The following is an 18,731-nucleotide window of genomic DNA, read 5'->3' on the forward strand; positions in this document are numbered from 1 at the left end:
TGCCCGGCCCGGGGGTGCCCGGCCCGGGGGTGCCCGGTGCGGGCGCGGGGGCTCCGCGCGCTGCGCGGCCGCTGCCGCCAGGTGGCGCCGCCGCCGCCGGGGAGCGCGGGCGGCGCCGCGAGTCGCCAGGTGGCGCTGCCGCCCCCCGGTGCCGCCGCCCCGCCCGTCCCGGGGCCGCCACCGCCCCCGGTGCCGCCCCGCGCCCGCCCCCCCCGCCCCGCGCAGGTTCAGGCGGGGCCGGGCGGGCCCCGCGCGGGGAGCGGCCGCCACCGCCACCCCCGTCCCGTCCCGTCCCGTCCCGTCCCGTCCCGTCCCGTCCCGCCGCGGAGCCCGGCTGCCCCGCGCGCGTCCCCGCCGCCATGGCGGAGCAGGAGAGCCTCGAGTTCGGCAAGGCGGACTTCGTGCTCATGGACGCCGTCACCATGGCCGAGTTCATGGCCAACCTGCGCCTGCGGTGAGCGCCGGTACCGCGCGCCGCGGGGGGGACCGGAACCGGGACCCTCCGTCCAGCAGCGGCCGCGCGGTGGGGGTTGGTCCCGCGTGGGGGGCCGGTCCCCCTTGGGTCACCCCGCGGGGACGCGGGTGCCTCAGCGGGACCCGCCGGGCGCCGCCTCGTCTTCCCGCCCGGGTCTGTCACTGAGCGGGGAGCAGAGGCCGAGGTGGCCGCGGGACCCGGCTCCGTATCCAGGGCTGATGCGGGTGACACGGGCAGAGCCCCCGGCCCCTTGCTCCATGCTGCTTCCCACTGGAAAAGAGTCCCGCTGGAAAAGATTCCTGCTGGCTTCTTCCTGGGGATCTCTCGCATCCCGCTTCACCTGGGCTCTGCGTCGGCCACGGAGAAGCCAAAGGGGGAAGATGCGGCGGCTCCTCTGCCTATTCCCCCTTTTCCATCCCGTTCTGAGACCGTTCCTGTCCTGCCGCTTCCATCCCAAAGGAAAGCGCGGACCACAGGCCAAAGGAATAACCCAGCAGGCCAAAATGCCTCCTGGAAGCACCTGGGAGCAGCTGGGGCAGCTGCCACCCAAACCGCTGTGTTCGGGAGCTCCCGGACGCGCCGGCCGTTCCGCGCTGCGCGACCGCGCCGCAGCCTCGGCGCGAGGTGCGGTGACTCCCACCGCCTCATACGGACTTTAGTCTTCTGCTGTTTGGGGTTTTTATTTGGGTGGGAAGGGCATTGGGATTCAAATCTCGAGAAAAATCAAAACGTGAGCAGCCAGCCCTGAGCATTAGGAAACATTGCACTAAATTAAATTGCCCAATGCCTATAAAAGCTGAAATTTGCTCCTTGTTTGTGCATGTGCTTGTCTAATTGCATTACAGAAATGCTTACCAAGCTGCTCCAATTAGGCGGAAACGTGCAGGTAACAGTTTGCTCTTGGAGCTTTTATTCTCTGGTTAATGTGTAAGCAGCGTATTGGAAGGAGGAGGATGGCTGGATAACATGACGGGTTATTTTTTGAGTTGGTTGCATCCAGGAAGGGAGTTGATTAATGCGGCGGTGCCCAGCTTGGCTCATCTTCCCTAATTTTGCGTGAGTGAGGATAAGTGGAACGAGCTGGAATACCGGATCCTTAACCTCTCCTGTTGCATGCTGATCCCACTGGAGGATTTTGTCCCTCGCATATAGAAGTGAGATCCAGTGCAAAGTTTTGCCTGAGCTCGAGAGCCGGGTGACAGCGGTCCCGAAGCCCTGCTGCTCTTGTGCAGCAACCTGCGAGTTCCTTGGGCCAGTCTCGCCCCGCAGCCTGAGCTTTGCTGCTGTGTCCAAGGTTGCCTCATGTCTGGGCAGCAGACAGCACAATCATGTGTTTTTAAAAAAATAATATTGTTGCTTTTTCTATCCTCAGGGCTTCGTCGGCTGGCTTGAGCTCTGTCTGTGCTGAGACGTTTGGGGGAGTTAATCTGAATTTACCAAAAGGATGCTTTTTAGTACGTGTTAACCGTCGCCTTTACCCTTGCAACGCACGGGCTCGAGCGGAGAAGCTGTGGCTCCTCCGTCGCCAACAGCGGTTTGTTCGGCCTGCGCTGGGATAGGCTCCGCCCGGGCCATAAATCCCGCTTTTTGCCAGAGCTATTTTTGCTCGGGGTCGCCGGCTGACCCGAGACGGGCTGTGCTGCCTTGTGCTCCCAGTGAGCCCAGATGTGGCTGGAACGGAGCTCGTGCTCGGTGCAGGCGAGGACATCTCCCCAGCGACGAGCTCGGTGGGGAAAGCGGGAGTGGGCAGGTTGTCCCACTCGTTGCTTTTTTAATCCAGGAGTTGAGGGTTGTTGAAGCGTGCTGGCCCAATGTGTTTATAGAGTCCCAGCGTGGACAAGCAGACGGATGCAACAGGAATTTACTACATCTTCCCCCAGTCACTGAACCTCCTACCCTGCTATGGCAGTGGTGTGGTTCAAGGAGGATATCACAACATTAATATATTTTTTTCCTGGGCCACCCAAAACTGCTGCGTTTGGGAGCTCCTAGATGCGCCGGCAGTTCTGTGCTGCACAACTGCCTGCCCGGGCCCAGCTAGTTATTAACCCAGCGATTTCGTGTGCACTTTTAAGCAGTCATTGGGTGTTACATTAATTGCAAATAAAAGTCATCCGGTCCTTGAATTCCTTCGTTGTGAGTGGGCTTCTCACCAGGCCCACTGTGAGTCTTAGTCATCCAAGTAATTTAAAAGAACGTGCGGGAGGATTGGAACAGCTGCCTTGGGCTTTAGGAGCAGGAAACCTCCAAAGCTGTAGCAGATACTTGTTCCCTAGGTGGTTACAAGCACAAATCCCTAAAAGCATCCGCCCTTATTGGAGCCCGTTGCGCTGCAGCAGCTCCCTCGACGCGACTTCTCATCGCTTCTTTGTTGACCTTTCCGGGCAGGCAGCGATAGGTGTATTTGGTATTTAGATTTCTATCCCAGGACTTGTGCTTATTTGAGTTAAGACTGGAATTTTTTGAATGTCAAAACTGTTCTCAGGCCTGTTGCTCTCCCCACATTTCAGTGTTTAACTGCGCTTTAACGTGACCCCCTGAGATCTAAGGTACAGAATCCCGCTCCAGACCTGTTAACAGCTTTTTCAGCTTACTAGGTAGTTTTTCACTTGACTCATTCTGACTGTTGGTCATTTCTGACTTCTTAAAGGAACACTAAACTTCCCCCCTACATTTAGTTAAAAAATATGTAAAAGTTGCTTTCCTGCCATTTCTCAACTGCATCATACAGTGCAGATCCCAGCATTTTCAAGCCTATCCTAAATTAAGGCAGCCCTTCATACTCATTGCAGGTGATTTTTGAAAGACAATGTTGACTCTGTTAATAGTTTTGGTATCAAGACACTGTAAAGAAAATTCTCCCTTCTTTGCGGGTTTCCCGTGCGCGTTGGCGCACGCAGCTGTAACAGGGAGCAGAATTATGGAAAAAGTCGGGCTTGTTGCCCACATGTCACCTCATCTGCGTGGAAGCGTCGTGCCCAGATCCGAGGAAGAGCAGTGCGTCTCTTTGACCCGCGTTTGGGAGACTCCAGCGAATGAGCAGGTGCCTTGAGGAGCTTTAGGAATGAATCGCTCGCAGCCCGGCACCAAGGCGGCTCGTGCGGATGGGGATGAGCCTCAGGGCTGTGTGCGGGGAGGCGTTTTTGGTCGTGTTGGCTCTAGCTCTCTACAACGGTGACTGGAGCAATCTTGGAGGTTGAACTCCCAGTCGGAGTTCAGCTTTTGGTCCCTGTCTTGGCCGAGTCCCCTCTGAAGCGTTCGGCTGCAGTGACTTTCCGCGCTGGGGTTTTCACGCGGGCTGGCGCTGTGCAGCACGTTGGGGCTCCTGGCTGAAGCAGAGGGAAGCCTGGCCTCTCGCTGCACAGGTATCTTTAATCTTGGCAGCGGGAGCCGTATGTAAATGCTTGGTTTCGTTTGTGTTTCTGGTAATTGAAATGTGCTTAACGAACAAGCCTTTCATGCCTTCAAGCCACGTGAATTTCCTCGTTTTGAATGCGATAGGAACGTCTGAATCGCTCGTATTGGGTTGAATTAAGAAGCTGCTGCGAAGGGTGTTCGGGTGCCCAGGGCGGTGAACGGTGCCGTCCTTCCTTGTCCGTGGCTCAGCCTTTCTGCTCTTGAGTTTTGTCATCTCTTGGGTGCTTCTTCAGCATAAACCCGCTTTGCAAAGGGCCGTCTTGTGTAAGAATTTGGAATGAATGGAATGAAAATTCCCCTTGGTCCATCAAAATGTGACTTACAAGCTTGGACAGGTTCCAGCATGATCTTTGCAAGTGGCAAAGGCCATCAATCTCCCTGGAAAAGCAAGCCCCAACTACAGTTTGCAACAAAAGGACCATTAAGGTCAGCTTTCTGACCTGATGAATGTTTCGCTTAAGGAAGTTGATATTTGTTACGGGTGGGCTGGGTCTTGGCAAAATCAGGTGAACGAAGCGGTGAAGGTGCCCGAGGTGGGACCGTTTTGCCTCCGTGTGTGCTCAGTTTATACAGCTCCACTGCTTTCTCTTTGGCACATCTGGGTTCCCCTCGCTCATGAATGCCACTTTTTCCGAGAGTGACATTTTACAGTAGTCTTTTTATAGCGCTGTGGGCAAGGTGGTGCTTAATAATTTGAACGCAGGGGTGTTGAATACTACACGAGCTCAGCTTTGTGAATGAGATTAGTCTTTCAGGGTGTTTTACAGTTTTGGATTCTTACGCTGGTGATGCTGCGCGCCAGACCTGCAGCTCCCTGCTCTCCAGATGTGGAGCTGGGTTCCTGATGCTCAGGAGGGCAAAGAGAAGAAGACCGGATTGTGGAAGCAAATAACGGAGAGGAGAGTAACCCTTAGTGTCACATAGTGCCAGGCGTGAAGAAAAAGCCCTATAAATAATTCCTTTTGTAACCGGAGTTATTTTCAATTAGCTTAATGGGAGATGTTCTTCGTTGCATGTTTTTTCTTTTTTTCCTGCTGTTTACAGAAAATAGATCTGCAGGCCGTCGGCTCCCGGCTCGGAGCTCCTGGGCGGCCGTGTTGCCCTGACCCGGCGCTTCCCGATGGCCACAGGGCAGGTTCTGACGGAGCCGCGTGGAGTTTGCAGGCAGAGAGGGCAGCCTGGCCGCGCGTGGGACGGCGACGCGGGTCCCTGCCGAGTCGCACGCGTTTGAGATGGCCTTTCCAAGCAGTGTGCGTCGCACTATATCGTCATAAATGGGGTGATTTGTCATCACCTTCTGAATTTTGCTGGCTTTAAGGGCTGCCAAATCCCTATAGGAAATCTTTGGCCAATATTTCCAGTCCGCCCTGTCCTTTATTGGGGAATCCATTGCCTTGAGTTCTGCTCAGAAAATGGCCTTTTCTGGTGGTTTTCGTGCTCGCCCTCTTCGCCAATCCTTTGCATTCCTTTCAGACTAAGCAAGTGTTCAAACTACCTGAGCATTTTGCCTTTAGTCGTGTGTATTTGAACTCCTTTTGCAGATGGGGATCCTGCTAAGCGTTTGACCGTTACATAATCCTCTTGCTTCTTGGTCATGATTGCACTTTTTTTTTTTTTTTTGGTAGGATTAAGGGATTTTAAAGGCGGTGCAGGGAGGGGACAAGAAAGCAGATGTTGAGATCTATGCCACTTTGTGGCAAATGCTCGTTTCCATTTCTCAAAAACCGACATCATCCTTCTAAAGGAAGATCTGAGAGGATCAGCCTTTCCCATCCGAGGAACGCTCGGGCGTTTGAGCTGCGTCAGGCTCGATTTTGAAGGCAGGAAATCGCTTGTTTTGCTGGCGCCACCTCACTCGGTCCTTTCTAGGTCTTCCCATCCAAAATTAAGTATTATTTCCTGTGTGGTGTCTCAGATCCAAGCCTGTGGTATTCACAGCGCTGAGTCTCCTGCCTGGGGTCACCTTCACCCTGATTTTCGTGCTCAGCTCTTGTCTTTGCCCTGGCAAACCCCACCTGCCCCTGCGGAGGTTGTGATGTTATCCACTTCACTCGTCTCTTTACCTCCTTCTGCAGCCTCAGAAGAACTTATCTCCTCTCGATGTTTATCTGTTTGTCCCACAGGACCGATCTGATAATTTGGCCATCCTGGGACTTTCTGACAAGGATTTGTGTGCTTTTTGATTTGTTGCTTCTTTTGGCAGGGAAGAAACAGCATATAAATTTCAGTAAGGACGCTGCCTCCTCCTTAAAGATCTGATTTGTGAAGCCTGCACAACCGTGGTCATGGCAGGAGGTTCCGTGTGCCGTAACCGCCCGTTATCGCCCTGATCTGTGCAGGTAGTTTCCTGGTTCCATGTTGGAGCGGTGCCCAGGAGAGTTTCTGTTGTCTCGGACGGAGCTTAGCCTGGTGCTCTCCTCTCAAACCGTGCAGGTAAAGGCTGGCTCCAATAATATGGCAATGAAGTATCGTGGTATTAAGTCCTGCCATCCGTCGGGATGACTTAATCTTTCTGGGAAATCAAGTGGCTCTGGAGAAACTTTGTGGGAGGACTCTGGCCTGTGCAAAGCCCAAGCAGATGTTGTGCACTGCTTGACAATTTAATTTAGGGTTGTATCTCTACCTCCATCTTTAAAGCATCCTATTTTAAGACTGTATTGTTTTGCCTGCCCTCTACGCATGCAAACCAGTGTGCTTTGCTTAGACCAAGCCAACTTGAAGTGGTGTTTTATTGGAAGCTCTGACATCCTTTGGATAAATCTTTGGAAATGGGGCTGAGGATGAAAAGCACCTCAATCTCTGTCTGCTGCAAAGCTGACATGAGCCGCTAGCCCTCAAGTGAGTGATACTTTGGGGGGAAAAGTTGAAACTTTCTGAAAAGATTCGCTTTTAATATATCTTCTCAGCATCAGGCTGCTCAGCGCCTTCATCACTGCTGTTTCATCCGCGGGAGAACTCACCAGTGCATCGAGCTGGTAAATCCTGCAAAAACCCCCGCGGCTACAAAAGCTTTTCCAGCAGGGTTGTCAGGAGCACGATGCAGCTTTCATGTGGCTTGGAGCGCTTGTAGCTGTTTACGGTAAAACTTTCTCTTATCACGTTACTGGGCTTCAAGAAGGCAATTTTGTTTATGAGACTGAAAAATAAAATAAGTTTCACCTTCAAAGGAACAATTGGACCGCGGTTGTTTGAAGGCCTGTCTTCCTGTGTGCCGTTCAGAAAGCGTCCGTGATATCCCGTTTATTAACATCTAAGGCTGGAAATAGCGTCTTCCCTTTCTGGTTAATAATTTACTTGGCATTTTGTGTCTTCTTGATCCTCCTCATAAAGACTAGGGCAAGAAATATAAATTTTGAAGGTGTAATTTCAACATCTAGAAAGAAAACTTGGAATATTAGAGCCTAAGCACAGCTATAGCTGAACTTAGCAAAATTGTAGCCCCTGGCATATGTGGGGTATACACTCTTTTCTTTTTTTTTCTGAAAATATTGGAAAGAAATAAGCTGGGTTTCTTCTCTTTTTGCTTGCAAGGACATAAGAACCCTGGTCTACTTTTGAAGCTTGATGTAAACAGCTCCTTGGAACAGTAGCTATTAAATTTTGTTGAAAAGTGCTTAGCAATGACAAAAAAATGTTATTTCCGAAAGGATTTCTCTAGCACCAAGTTTTTTTTTTCTTTCTTTTTTTTTTTTTTTTTTTTTTTTTTTTTTTGCAAATGAAAGCCCAAATTTACCACAAAAATGTCCCTGTAACCTCTTCTAATTCAAACCATATTACTTGCTTTTCAAAAGCACAGGCAAATTACCAGGGAGACTTTCTAAAATAAGACGAGGGTTAGATGTGTAACTCTGTGGACGCTGCTTCTTGATAATGAAGCGTTTCCTTTTCTGAGTTTTGTCTGTGTCGCAGTGAGCACCGCGTTGCTTCGTGTGGGTTATGTGCCGACCTCCTTTAAGCAGGGAGAGCGTTAGTGTAGACGTGCACACATGGGTTATATAAAAAGGGGAATATTCATTTCCTTTTTATTTCTTTTTCCTATTAAGTGTAGCGTTTCTGTCTCCAGCAAAACAAACAAGGTTGTCTCTGCTTTTTCGGTGCGGGCCCGGGCGTTTTGGGCTGCGCCGTGTCCTGGCTTTCGCGGCTGCAGACATTCCTCAGCTAGACATCGCCAGGCCCTGGCAGCTAATGCTCTCAATCTTTATTAGTTATATTGGGCTTAAAACCCTTTGAGGAGAGACCAAGCAAAAAAGAAGTAGATGTGTATAAACCTTTTTAAGCCCAGTATAAAACTATACGGGCCATATTTGATAGGAAACTGTAAGCAAGCTGCATCATTTTGAACTAATTGGAAATCTGTTGCTTAATCTTTCTAATCACTTGATACAAACCATGCTTTTCATTAAGGACTTACTTTTGGCGGGAGGCTTTGAACGGAGGAAAGGTGAGTCTCTTGTCACAAAGACTTTAGTTCAAACCATTTCAGCTGTTTTTTAGGTGTTTGCAGTCCTGCCCTAGAGGCAGCAGAAGGGTTGGCTGGTGCCAGTCGGGCCCCTGGAATGAGCAGAGGCCTGAAGATGGAGCCCGTAGGTTAGCAGGTCCTCCCCGTTTAGCGGGTGCTCTTCCATGGTTTGCTCTTCCGTTTGGCTTCAGGATCTTTGGAGTTCTCATGGAGGAACCGGGGTAGCACCTGCTGCTCGTGGTTGAAGACATGGTTGAAGCAGCTGCCTTGGCACAGGTTGAGCTTCATTTTTTAGATGATTTCTCCAAGGCAGCTGCATTCCCTCGTTTGGGCTGTGGTGGCAAACCATAGGCCATGACTAATTTTAGTGGCCACCTGAGATCTTCGGGCTACTGCACTTGGGGAGGCCCCTCTTCAGATCTGCGTGTTCTCCGAGGAGACTTTCCCCATACCTGATTCTTAGCTGCTAGTTTAGCTACTCTGCCAAAAGAATATTTATTTAGTGACTACACCCTATACAGATGCACAGCGTGGAGGATTTCACTTGTTTTATCCTCTGAACTAACTTGGGACATTTAAAACTATATTGAGGAGCAAACAGATTGGAGTTGGGTCATGGAAGATGCTTAGTGGGATCAGAACCTTTTAGTCCGTTAAAGCCAACTGATGGGACACTTAACTTCTGCCTTTCCTGCATTGCCCCTGTATCTGTGAGAATTTGCAGTGGGTTTTGAAGGCAAATGGTAGCACCTTGACTCCATTAAAGGAAAAAAAAAATGCTAGAGGCACATTTATTGAAAAGCTGTATGTCACTAAAGCGAAAGAAAGTGCAGGATGGGACAAATTAACAGGTTCTTGCAGAAAGACGGGTTTGGTCGGGACATAGGGTTTGTGTTGCACTAGGGATGTGGGGAGAGTTTGGAGCAATGAAGTGTTTGTAACGGCTTTTATAAGAAGTCAGGATCTTCAAATATTGGTAAGGGGGGTTGTTTTTAGCGAGGCCCTTTTGCTCCCTCCTAGGGTCTCCCGCGTCTCTCTGAGCCCTTCCCTTGCTGCGTGCCAGCAGCCCTGTCGAACCAGTGATTCCCACACCGTTTCCACAGGCTTTGGGCACCGCCAGGGGATTTTTTCACCTAATGTCAAATTCTTGGCTCCCTGGAGGAACATAATAACCAGTCTGGGAAAGCGTGCGGGAAAGGTGAAAGATCCCTCCGGCCTTTCCTACGCTGGCCTGTCGCAGCCCCACGCGGTCCGGGTGAGCCCGCAGGCTCCGTCGGCCTGAGCGCGGTGCTGGACGTGGAAGCCCTCAGCGCTAACGGCCGTGTCCCGAGGAGTTCGCGTGTGTGACGGGCTGTGGGCAGATGGCACAAGCGGGGCCCGGCCGCCGACCCCGCGCGGGGAGCGGAGCCGAGCGCGACGGCACAGGAGGCCCTGCGAGGAGGGCGGCGAGGCCTGGCCCGGCCGTCGCTCCGTGTGCCGCCCGCGCCGCGAGGGCCAAGAACCCGCTGCACATACACCTACAGAGAGAGATTTCATCAAGGTGGGCAAGACAGAGTCTTCTGTCCCGTGACTCGGACAAAGCTTCCATGTATCCGTGAGGATGTTCTCTGGGTACAAGCAGTAACCAGCGCCGACAAATTTAACCATACTGATTTTTGTTTTCTCCTTTCAGACTCTTAAGCTTCTGGGATTTGCTTTCAAACTTTCCTTTGTGATGCTGCAAGCTAAAAGACTCCCTCCTGATAATGAGGGAATGCGGCTGTACTCGTTTTGCTCTAGGAAGATGTATTGCGAGCCCAAAAGCAGTTACTGTGAGACCCGCCATGTAAATGCCAAGCGGGGAGCGTCACTTCCCGTTCTGTGCTGTTGTCCTGCACTCGCCTCCCTCGGTGCTGCTGTCCCTGCTCCTCCTTGACTTGTCCTGTCGCTCTGTTATCCTTTGCAGCAAGGATTTCCACTTCGAAATTACATCTTTTAGAATTATGAGTGTAGTTGCTGTGGAAGTTGCCTGCTCAATCTCCTTTCTGAGTGTATTCCAATGAGGCTTCTCCTTCTGGCCTGGTTCTCTGCCATGTCCATCTTCAGAAATGTTCTGTATGGTCTTGCTGCTTACCTGACACCAGGCTAGGCTTCCTTGGAGCCGCAGAGCATCCCTCACATTATCCTGGTGCAAGCCCTTTGCTTTGCTGTTCTGTTCTGTAATTGTGCGTGCTGTTAATCATCTGTTTTTTGATCCTTCTGGATCCCATTATTGTGTTTGTCACCGTTTTCCTTGTGGCTTCCTCATTTGCAGACCATAATTAGCCATTCTCCTTGTGGCTTGGATTTTTCTTGCCAGATTTCCCTCAACTTACATAATAGAGAAGAAAAAATTCAAGTACTACTAATAAATCACCTATTAAGTAGCTGGTACCTGGCATCTGTTCATCTGTTTGATTTCCTTTCTTGCAGCATCTCTTTCAAGATCTCGTGAAGTCACCTTTGCCAGATCATCTGTTTGAAGATGTATATGATGTTGTTCCACTTATTCCAGATACAACCATCTTGTAGCCTTAAGAAACATTGGCTTTAAAACAGTCCAGCAGGCAGATCCCTGGCAAATTTGGACAGGGCTATTGGTGACATGAAGGTGGCTTTTTTATTTTTTGTTCAGAACTTAGTTCCTTCTTTTCTATGCACAGATATGACTGTGCTCATAGAATTGGCATTTCTTCCAAAGATGACTCATATTTAGCAGGATCGCTACATCCATGTATAGCAAAAAATATGACCTGCCATTGTGTGTGTCATTTAAGCTGCTTAGTATTTTATCCAGGAGCCACTGAACTTTAGCTAGTAGTTTTTGTCTGTGCCGTTGCTTTTCCTGCTCCTATTTGTCTCTCTTGGGGAGAACAAAACCCTGAAGGAAGCTCTGGTGCCGTCTCCATTCATGTTCCTGTGAGAGCATTGCCCAAGGTTGGCTTTCAGAAAGCACCAGCACCGGCCTTGCTGCCATCCCCTGGAGCCCTTGGCTGGTTTCTGAGGACCTCGGCCTCCTCCAGCTTGTGGGAGTAGGTAATTAGTGTTAATTAAACCTCCCAATTCCAGGTTTTAATTTCCTAGACAATCCGGGGACTGAACTCCATTCCAAGGATAGTTTCGCTGTTGCAAAACTACAGCTGCAGCAAGAACCTGGTTTTGTGTTGGCGAAGTGCCGGGTAGTTGGGTTTGTTGGAGGTTCTGTTGTTCTCCAAGCTGGTGAGGAAGGGGCAGGGGAGAATTGGGGAGGATAAATCCCTTTTAGTCAGGGAATGGTGCTGTGTGGATTCCCCCGAGAGCAAGGGACTGCTGTGGTCACTTACAGGGCTCATCTACTGCAAGGTCGCTTGTAGGAACTAGGATGTCTCCAGCTGGAACAGCAATGTCTTCTGTGGGCGAGGTAGACCAAAACAGTCAAAGAAAGCCCAAAGTTCATAAATCATGACACAAAGCAGGGCTTTCCTGAACAAACAGGCTGTGTGCCAGAAGAAGCGCGACCCACAGCAGGGTCTGCGGTTGGTTCCCGAGTGGAAGATCTGAAATACAACTGCGATGAAGAAACACATGATACCAGAGGGGATTTGGAGGTACAAATCCAAGGATTTGTAGGTATGATCTTTTGTCCCATTGGGCTGGCCTCCCCCAGCACCCTGTGCTACTCTCTTGCTCCTCTGGCCTCTGCTGTCCTTCATGGATGTCTTGGGAACTGTCCTTGTGAGGCCACTTCTTTGGGGGCTCCACGGTTTCCGCAGTGCCCCCAAGGCATTTTGAGTATTCCTTTGTAAAACAAGATCCCTCGGTGTTTTAGCACTTGGAAACCTCAATGTGCTCCTCCTGCCGTTGAAAGGAATCTGGATTTCCTCAGGTGCAGCAGGGAAGGGCGCTGGGCTCGGGAAGCGCTCGTAGCCGAGCGGCGCTCGGGCTTCGCTTGAAGCCGGTTGCTCGTGTCACGGGGAGCGATGCTGCTCTTCAGCCCCGTCATTCCGAGCCCTGCTCCACCCTTGGAAGCGTCCCCGCTCCTCCCGCTCCTCCCGGCGTGGCCGATGCGCCGCGCGCCGTCGCCATGCCCCGCCGTTGCATAACGTCCCGCTGCGGGCTCGGGAGCCGCGCGGAGCGCTCCACTTGGACGTGGCTCGCAGGGAAGCGGTGATTAATTGGGGAAAAATGTTAACAGCCTTAAATGGCAGCACATTTGTGTTGGCAGGTGGAGGTTGAGAGGCTGCTGCCATGGCGAGAATTGTTGCTCTGAAGAAAGAGGATCAGATTTTATCTAGCGTAACGCTCTCCTGCGGGCTTCTGTCTCGGACTTTTACCAGACTGAGAGCTTCGTGCTGAAAACTCCTTTTTTTAATGTCTTTCTTAGTAATTATGTTTGCTCTCCATGCAGGAATGTGGAATGATTTTTTTTTTTCCTCAGACCTTCACTAAATATTGGAAATGCTGTTGCTCCTTGCTTCTAAGCATGCAATGCACATGGTTATGGCTAAGGATTAAAATGCATATATGTCCTTTTGAATTGAAATGCAGCTTGAAAATAATGTTGAAATTTGAAGAAATTGAAAATAGAACTTTATCCCAAAGTTTGTCCTTGCAAAAAAGGGAAAGAGCTGGCATTGCAGATAGCTCCAAACAATTCCTGTCGAGTCACTGAAGTCAGGGATAGGATGTAGGATACAGTGAGGCATTAACTTGCTGGACTGAATTTTTCAAATATTCATGGAATAATCGTTTTGGAAAAATCATTGGGTTCATCCAAGAGACTTATGTAATATTGTCCGAGATGCAAAATTCATGGCAATTGTAGTCACAGTGACAGGGCTGTTCCTGGTTGCGGTGTTGTCCCGTCTGCTCAGTTCCTTCATTAAGAAGCAGAGCTGTTGGTGTGCATGTTGTCTTACTAACTGAAGTAAAAGTAGTCAGCAAATGGGATACACAGCCACTGAAGATTGTATATCCTACACTAAGCTTTTTTTATTGTGAAAATATTAGTATATTCTTCATACAGTCCATCTTTCTGCAAATAGATGAGCTGTTCGGGTAACAGCACGCACATTATTGTACCTTCCTTAATAGTTTGGATTCATTCTGCCTTGTGTACTCTTAAGGTCATCACTCGTCCTGTGCTGTACTGATGGCAACTCTAAAGTGCTCATTTTGAGTAATTCAGAGAGCGAATATTTGAGTTTTGCAAAAAAGACTGCAATTTGCATTTTATCTATTCTAAATACAAGTTTTCAAGAGAGCTTAAAAATAGTAAAGTCGGTCAGTTTGCATAGAACTCTCAAAGCCACATTTTGTGCCCACATGTAATAGTTGTGCTTCCTAGAGCAAAGAGCCAACCAGTAGGTGTTTTTAAATTTATTTCTTATAAGGTACTTGGGCATTGCACACATCTCAAGCAGCTGAGAGACGGGTGGGGATTGCAAAGTTTGTTTAAAATCTTTGAGCAACTCTGTTTTAAAGCCTGCTGTCTTCTTCAGAAAGCTCCTCTTAATTTGGGTCGAGCCAGGCTTGTGGCAGATGTAGTTTTTTGGCACCAAAGCCACGACTTGAGCAGGGAAGTGGTTTAAGGCTTGATGGGATCTTTGCTGTGGCAACGGCATGGAAAATGTCAGCGCACACAGGACTGAGATACAGTGGGGTCTGCTTATAAATGCACAATTCTCTTATTTACTGTATCTGTGGTGCCAAGAGGTGCCATGCTGAAGGTAAAGGCAGATAGGCGCTGAGTGCAGTGCTTAAATCCTTGCTTTGCTGTCTTACCTCTTAACCAGAGCACTGCGTGATGCTACTCCAAGGGATTCTGCACCCAGAAAAGGGTATAAACCGAGTGGCTTTCCGAGGGACTGCAGCGACGCGGGCCGTGGGGACCGCTGGGGCAGGGCAGCTCCGGGCCCAGCACAGGGACGGGGCATTTCTGAGGATTCACCCTCCCTTCCAGGCGTGTTTAGCTGATGCGGGAGCTAGGACTCTGCACTGAAAATGTCCTGTGTTCTCTGAAATTCACTGGAGGTGGAGGATTTCTCCGAAGGCTGGACACATCTCGAGCCTTGGAGGAGCTGTGCCTTAGTGCAGCACCAGGAGTGACCTGGAAAGCAGCTCCTGCCGGGCTCGTTTGAGCGCCGGGAAAGCAGAGCTTGGTGAGAACTAGATGGTATCAGGAAGAGCTGAGACTTTTGACTGGGGCCGTGAATGCGTTCTGGAGTTTTGCTTTAGTGTCTAATCCTGTTTTGGAAACTGACTTCCTTTTTCCTCCTCTTGACTCACTTTATAACTTGTACAAATTGCTCAGATGTTGTTTTACTACTGTGTTCAACATAAACTTTGGTTTCCTTTGGGTCGTGGCGCAAGTTTCCATGTCCATGCTGCTGGACAGGGGTTGCTGCTGTCATCCCTGCAGCTGTGGGCACGTCGGGGCAGCTCCTGTCACCGGGCACCCCTGCTCCATCTCCTGCAGCTTCCTTCCCTGATCCTGCAGAGAGCGGCAGGAATGATGGTGGAGAAGGCTCTGGCATTAAGATGCCTCTCTTGTAGAAATAAGCTCTGTCCTTCCTTTCATTTTGGTGTGTTTTTAGAGACAACGACACAGAGCTTCAGTCTGCAGAAGGACGGAACTGGCGACGTCGGCAGCGCTGGAGTAATCAGCTCGCTAAAAGCATGTTTCTTGTTAAGGCTTTTATGACCCTCTATCTACGAGGCTGTAACTATTAAGTGTCGTCTTGGCAAAGGTCAAATCGACATTACATGGCCAAATATATTTGTCACGTGTTTACTACGGATTTGTCAGGCGAGAAACGCGTGAGCCAAGTGCGTGTGGTGCTGAGAGACCAGCTGTGCAAGTCTGGGGTGAGCTGGTGAAGGGGCTGGTTTTTGGAGTTAGGCCGGTCTTGCTAAAGGTAGGAGCCTGACTCAGACTTGCTGTGGGCAAAGATATGGAGAGTTTCTTGGGTCCAGAGGTCACTCTACCTTGTTTGTGGCTGTCATTGATTGCATTCATTTCTGTGACATCCACTCGGGATGCTTGTGCCTTTCATGTCCTGCTTTGAACGGTGATGATGGCCGGGAGGGAGGTGACATCTGTCATCTGCTGCTGGGCAGCACGTGCCCTTCTGTAGTGGCAGGTTTTTCAAAGACAAAAGCAACTTCTGTTCAGATGCCTCCCTGAATAACTTGACAGCAGCTGGAATAACACCTTGATCCTGCAGCAAGCGGCGTTGCCAGACATCCTGCTTGCTTGCCCGGCTCCTTCCACGGCCCCAGCTGATAACCTGCCTTCGTAAAGCTAACAAACTGCATTCGTAAGCTGCCATCAAGAGGAACCTGGACAGACTGGACAACTGGGCGGTGAAAAACCTCATGCAATTCAGCAAGGCCAAGTGCAAGGTCCTGCACCTGGGGAGGAATAACCCCAGACACCAGTACAGGTTGGGGACCGACCTTCTGGAGAGCAGCTCTGCAGAAGGACCTGGGTGTCATGGTGGACAACAAGGTGACCATGAGGCAGCAGGGTGCCCTTGTGGCCAAAAAGGCCAATGGGATCCTTGGGTGCATTAAGAAGAGCGTCTCCAGCAGGTCGAGGGAGGGGATCCTGCCCCTCTACTCAGCTCTAGTGAGGCCACATCTGGAGTATTGTGTCCAGTTCTGGGCTCCACAGGACAAGAGGAATGTGGAGCTGCTGGAGAGAGTCCAGCGCAGGGCCACAAGGATGATCAGGGGCCTGGAACATCTGCCCTATGAGGAGAGGCTAAGGGAGCTGGGCCTGTTCAGCCTGGAGAAGAGAAGGCTGAGAGGGGACCTGAGCAGTGTCTAGAAGTACCTCAAGAGAGGCAGTGAGGAGGATGGTGCTGGCCTCTTTTCAGTGGTGGCCACCGACAGAAGTAGAGGTATTGGCCAGAAACTGAAGCATCAAAAGTTCCCCAGGAACTTAAGGAAAAATTTCTTCACAGTGAGGGTGACAGAGCACTGGAACAGGCTGCCCAGAGAGGTTTTGGAGGGGGGTTGGACTAGATGACCTCTAGAGGTCCCTTCCAACGTCACCCATTCTGGGATTCTTTGTGACTTTTTGATTTCTGTGGGTCATTTTAGGTGTCACCAAAGCTGGCAGATAGCAGCGGGCTTGTGCAGCTGCCTAATTTCCAAGCGAACACTGGAGGCAATGTTCTGGATGGTCGCAGCGACATTGAGGTAGCTGTTGTTCAGCAAGGCTGGTGATGGTCCATGCTGTGTCGCTTCGTGTAGTCTATATGGATGATTGCAGGGAGAGCTTGGGAGTCGGGCAGTTTTGATGACCCGTGAAAGCAGGAGCATAAAATCAGCCCTCAGTGGGAAGGGGTGAGCAGTGAACAAGGACGGCAGCAACAGACACCAGCACGAATGATCGGGAAGAATCCCAGATTTCAGGAAGCCTCCCTGGTTTGTGGAGGTAACGTGTTATGCGTGTGCGTGCAGCGGGTGTCTGTCTCGGGGGCCAGCACAATCTTCCCTCCCTGACGGAGCGCGACGGGAGGCTCTTCCCGCTCCGCGGCTCCCTTGTTTTCAGGTTAATGCATGCTGGGTTTGAGCAGTGCCCTTCAGGTTCACTGCAGGTTCAATCTCCCTTGCCCAGGGTGAATGACAGCTCGTGGACCGACGGCGGCGGAGGCAGCCTGCAGCCACGCCAGGCGGGAGCTGGTGCCGTTGGCTCCTCCGGGCCGTCCCGCTCCATGAGGCTGGTGCCGGTGATTCATGCGGCTGCCGGTGCCTGGTGCAGCCAGCTGGCTATCCCGAGGATGGTTCTCCTGGTTATCCTCGGGGTGGAAGATGCCCCTGGGCGAGGGCTGCAGCTGCTTTCCAGGAGCTTGCAAGGTCCTGGTGTTCGCCAGCTGGTTCACACCAGCTCCCGTGAGCAAACGTCTCCCCGGGGCACATTGCAGAGGTGATACGGGTGTCCCCAAGGTGAATTTTGTGGAAAAAGACTTCCTAACATCAGTAATAGGATTTGGGAGGTAATGCTAATGCCACTGCTGAAGAGATCTGAGTCACTGGAGTTTGTGAAAGGACAGTAAACAAAGTTTGGGCTTGTAATAAAATAAAAGCTAAACTCACAGCCTGAGGTGATGCAGTAACATCATCCCTCTGCTGTTCATGGTTCTCTCCCCTCCATCCCCAAAATAAAAGGGAGAGAGGAAGATGACGCCTGTGAGCTCTGGGTGGTGGAGGGGAACCGGTGAGCTGTCATTGCCGGCCGTTTGCGCTGGCTTTTCCATTTTGCTCCTGTGTTTTAGGGCTTCCCTGACCGTTTGCAGCGGCGGCGCTGGAGCCCTGCATCCGGGCGCGCTGCGTTGGCCGCGGGTGTCCGTGGTTCCGTCCCAGGAGCCAGCGCGCTGCTTTGGGGTGAGCTGCCGCGGGGAGCCGCGTTGAGCTCCCCCGGGCGCCCGCGCTGCCTGAGCTCGTGCCAACGTGCTCGAGTGGAGGAGGGGGGTTCTTCTGTCAGAGGCTCGAGAGGCCGTTTCCTAAAGCCTTCGGCCTTTTCCCCAAGTGCCCTTCCATTCCGGGGACCGCGGGGTGTCTGCAGGACCAACGTGGTCGCTTCAAGCCCTGGCTGCTCCTTCCTTAGCAGCGAAGGCACTCGGAGCTGCTGACCGGGAGCATCCTCAGGTGTGAGACCCGCTCCGTGAGGCAGGCGAGGAGCCTCCACAGCTGCCTGCGAGACTAAAACGCTCGACATTAATAATCTGCTTTTTTTAATCCACTGTAGCATGCGATTCAGAGAGCTGGAGATAAGATGTTAATGGCTGCCCTTACTTCTTGGCATTGACTTATCTGTGGTTAGTGACCTATGCACTGGAGCAAGAGCTTATCCAACCGGCACGTTTTCCATAGGCGGAATGCTTCCGTGCGTGCTTATCCCGGTCTGGACTCTGATTCCAAGGGCAGAGAGCGGGTGCTTGGGATGAGGGTAGAGCCGAAGTGTCAAACTCCTTTGTTCCCTCTCCCAAAGGGTAAAGATGCGAACAGGAAATCACTGAGCTTCATTTCTCTTCCTGTAAGTCGCTCTCACATCTATTTAGGAGGAAAAAGAGCCATTTCACGAGTACAGGCCGCTCTGCTTTGGAACAAAACCCAGCAACTTTGTTGGCTCCGTGTGAAAGGGCCGCAATGAATCCCTCAAACCCTCTCCGTATCTGCAAGTCCATGGGACGCTCCGTCGTGGGCCGGAGCTGCAGGAGCGTTTTCCTACACGATGGTGTCAATGGTCGGTTTGTTCCTCGCGCAGGCCAGGAGAGCCTGGACCGTATTTGCTAGCACAAACCAGGTGGAAGATAAACTTCAACGTTGACTTTTCCCTGGTGTCTGAAGGGATTTTTCTTTATGCACGTCAAT

The 18,731-nt window shown here is 51.1% G+C and overlaps 1 protein-coding gene across 2 annotated transcripts in view; it reads left to right on the top strand.

Moving 5' to 3' along the window:
• The first annotated feature begins 355 nt into the window (after positions 1-355).
• MYO1D (myosin ID) overlaps positions 356-18,731 on the top strand; it is a 109,394-nt gene continuing 91,018 nt past the window's right edge. For both annotated transcript variants that reach the window (XM_088537220.1, XM_088537221.1), the window contains exon 1: positions 356-454. In XM_088537220.1, the coding sequence (XP_088393346.1) occupies positions 360-454 (95 nt within the window). In that variant the 5' untranslated portion in view covers positions 356-359. The remainder of the gene's footprint in view (positions 455-18,731) is intronic.

Source organism: Tinamus guttatus, unplaced genomic scaffold (assembly GCF_059628265.1).
Source record: "Tinamus guttatus ecotype Peru unplaced genomic scaffold, ASM5962826v1 Tinamus_guttatus_pri_ptg000732l, whole genome shotgun sequence".
In the NCBI taxonomy this organism is placed as follows: domain Eukaryota; kingdom Metazoa; phylum Chordata; class Aves; order Tinamiformes; family Tinamidae; genus Tinamus; species Tinamus guttatus.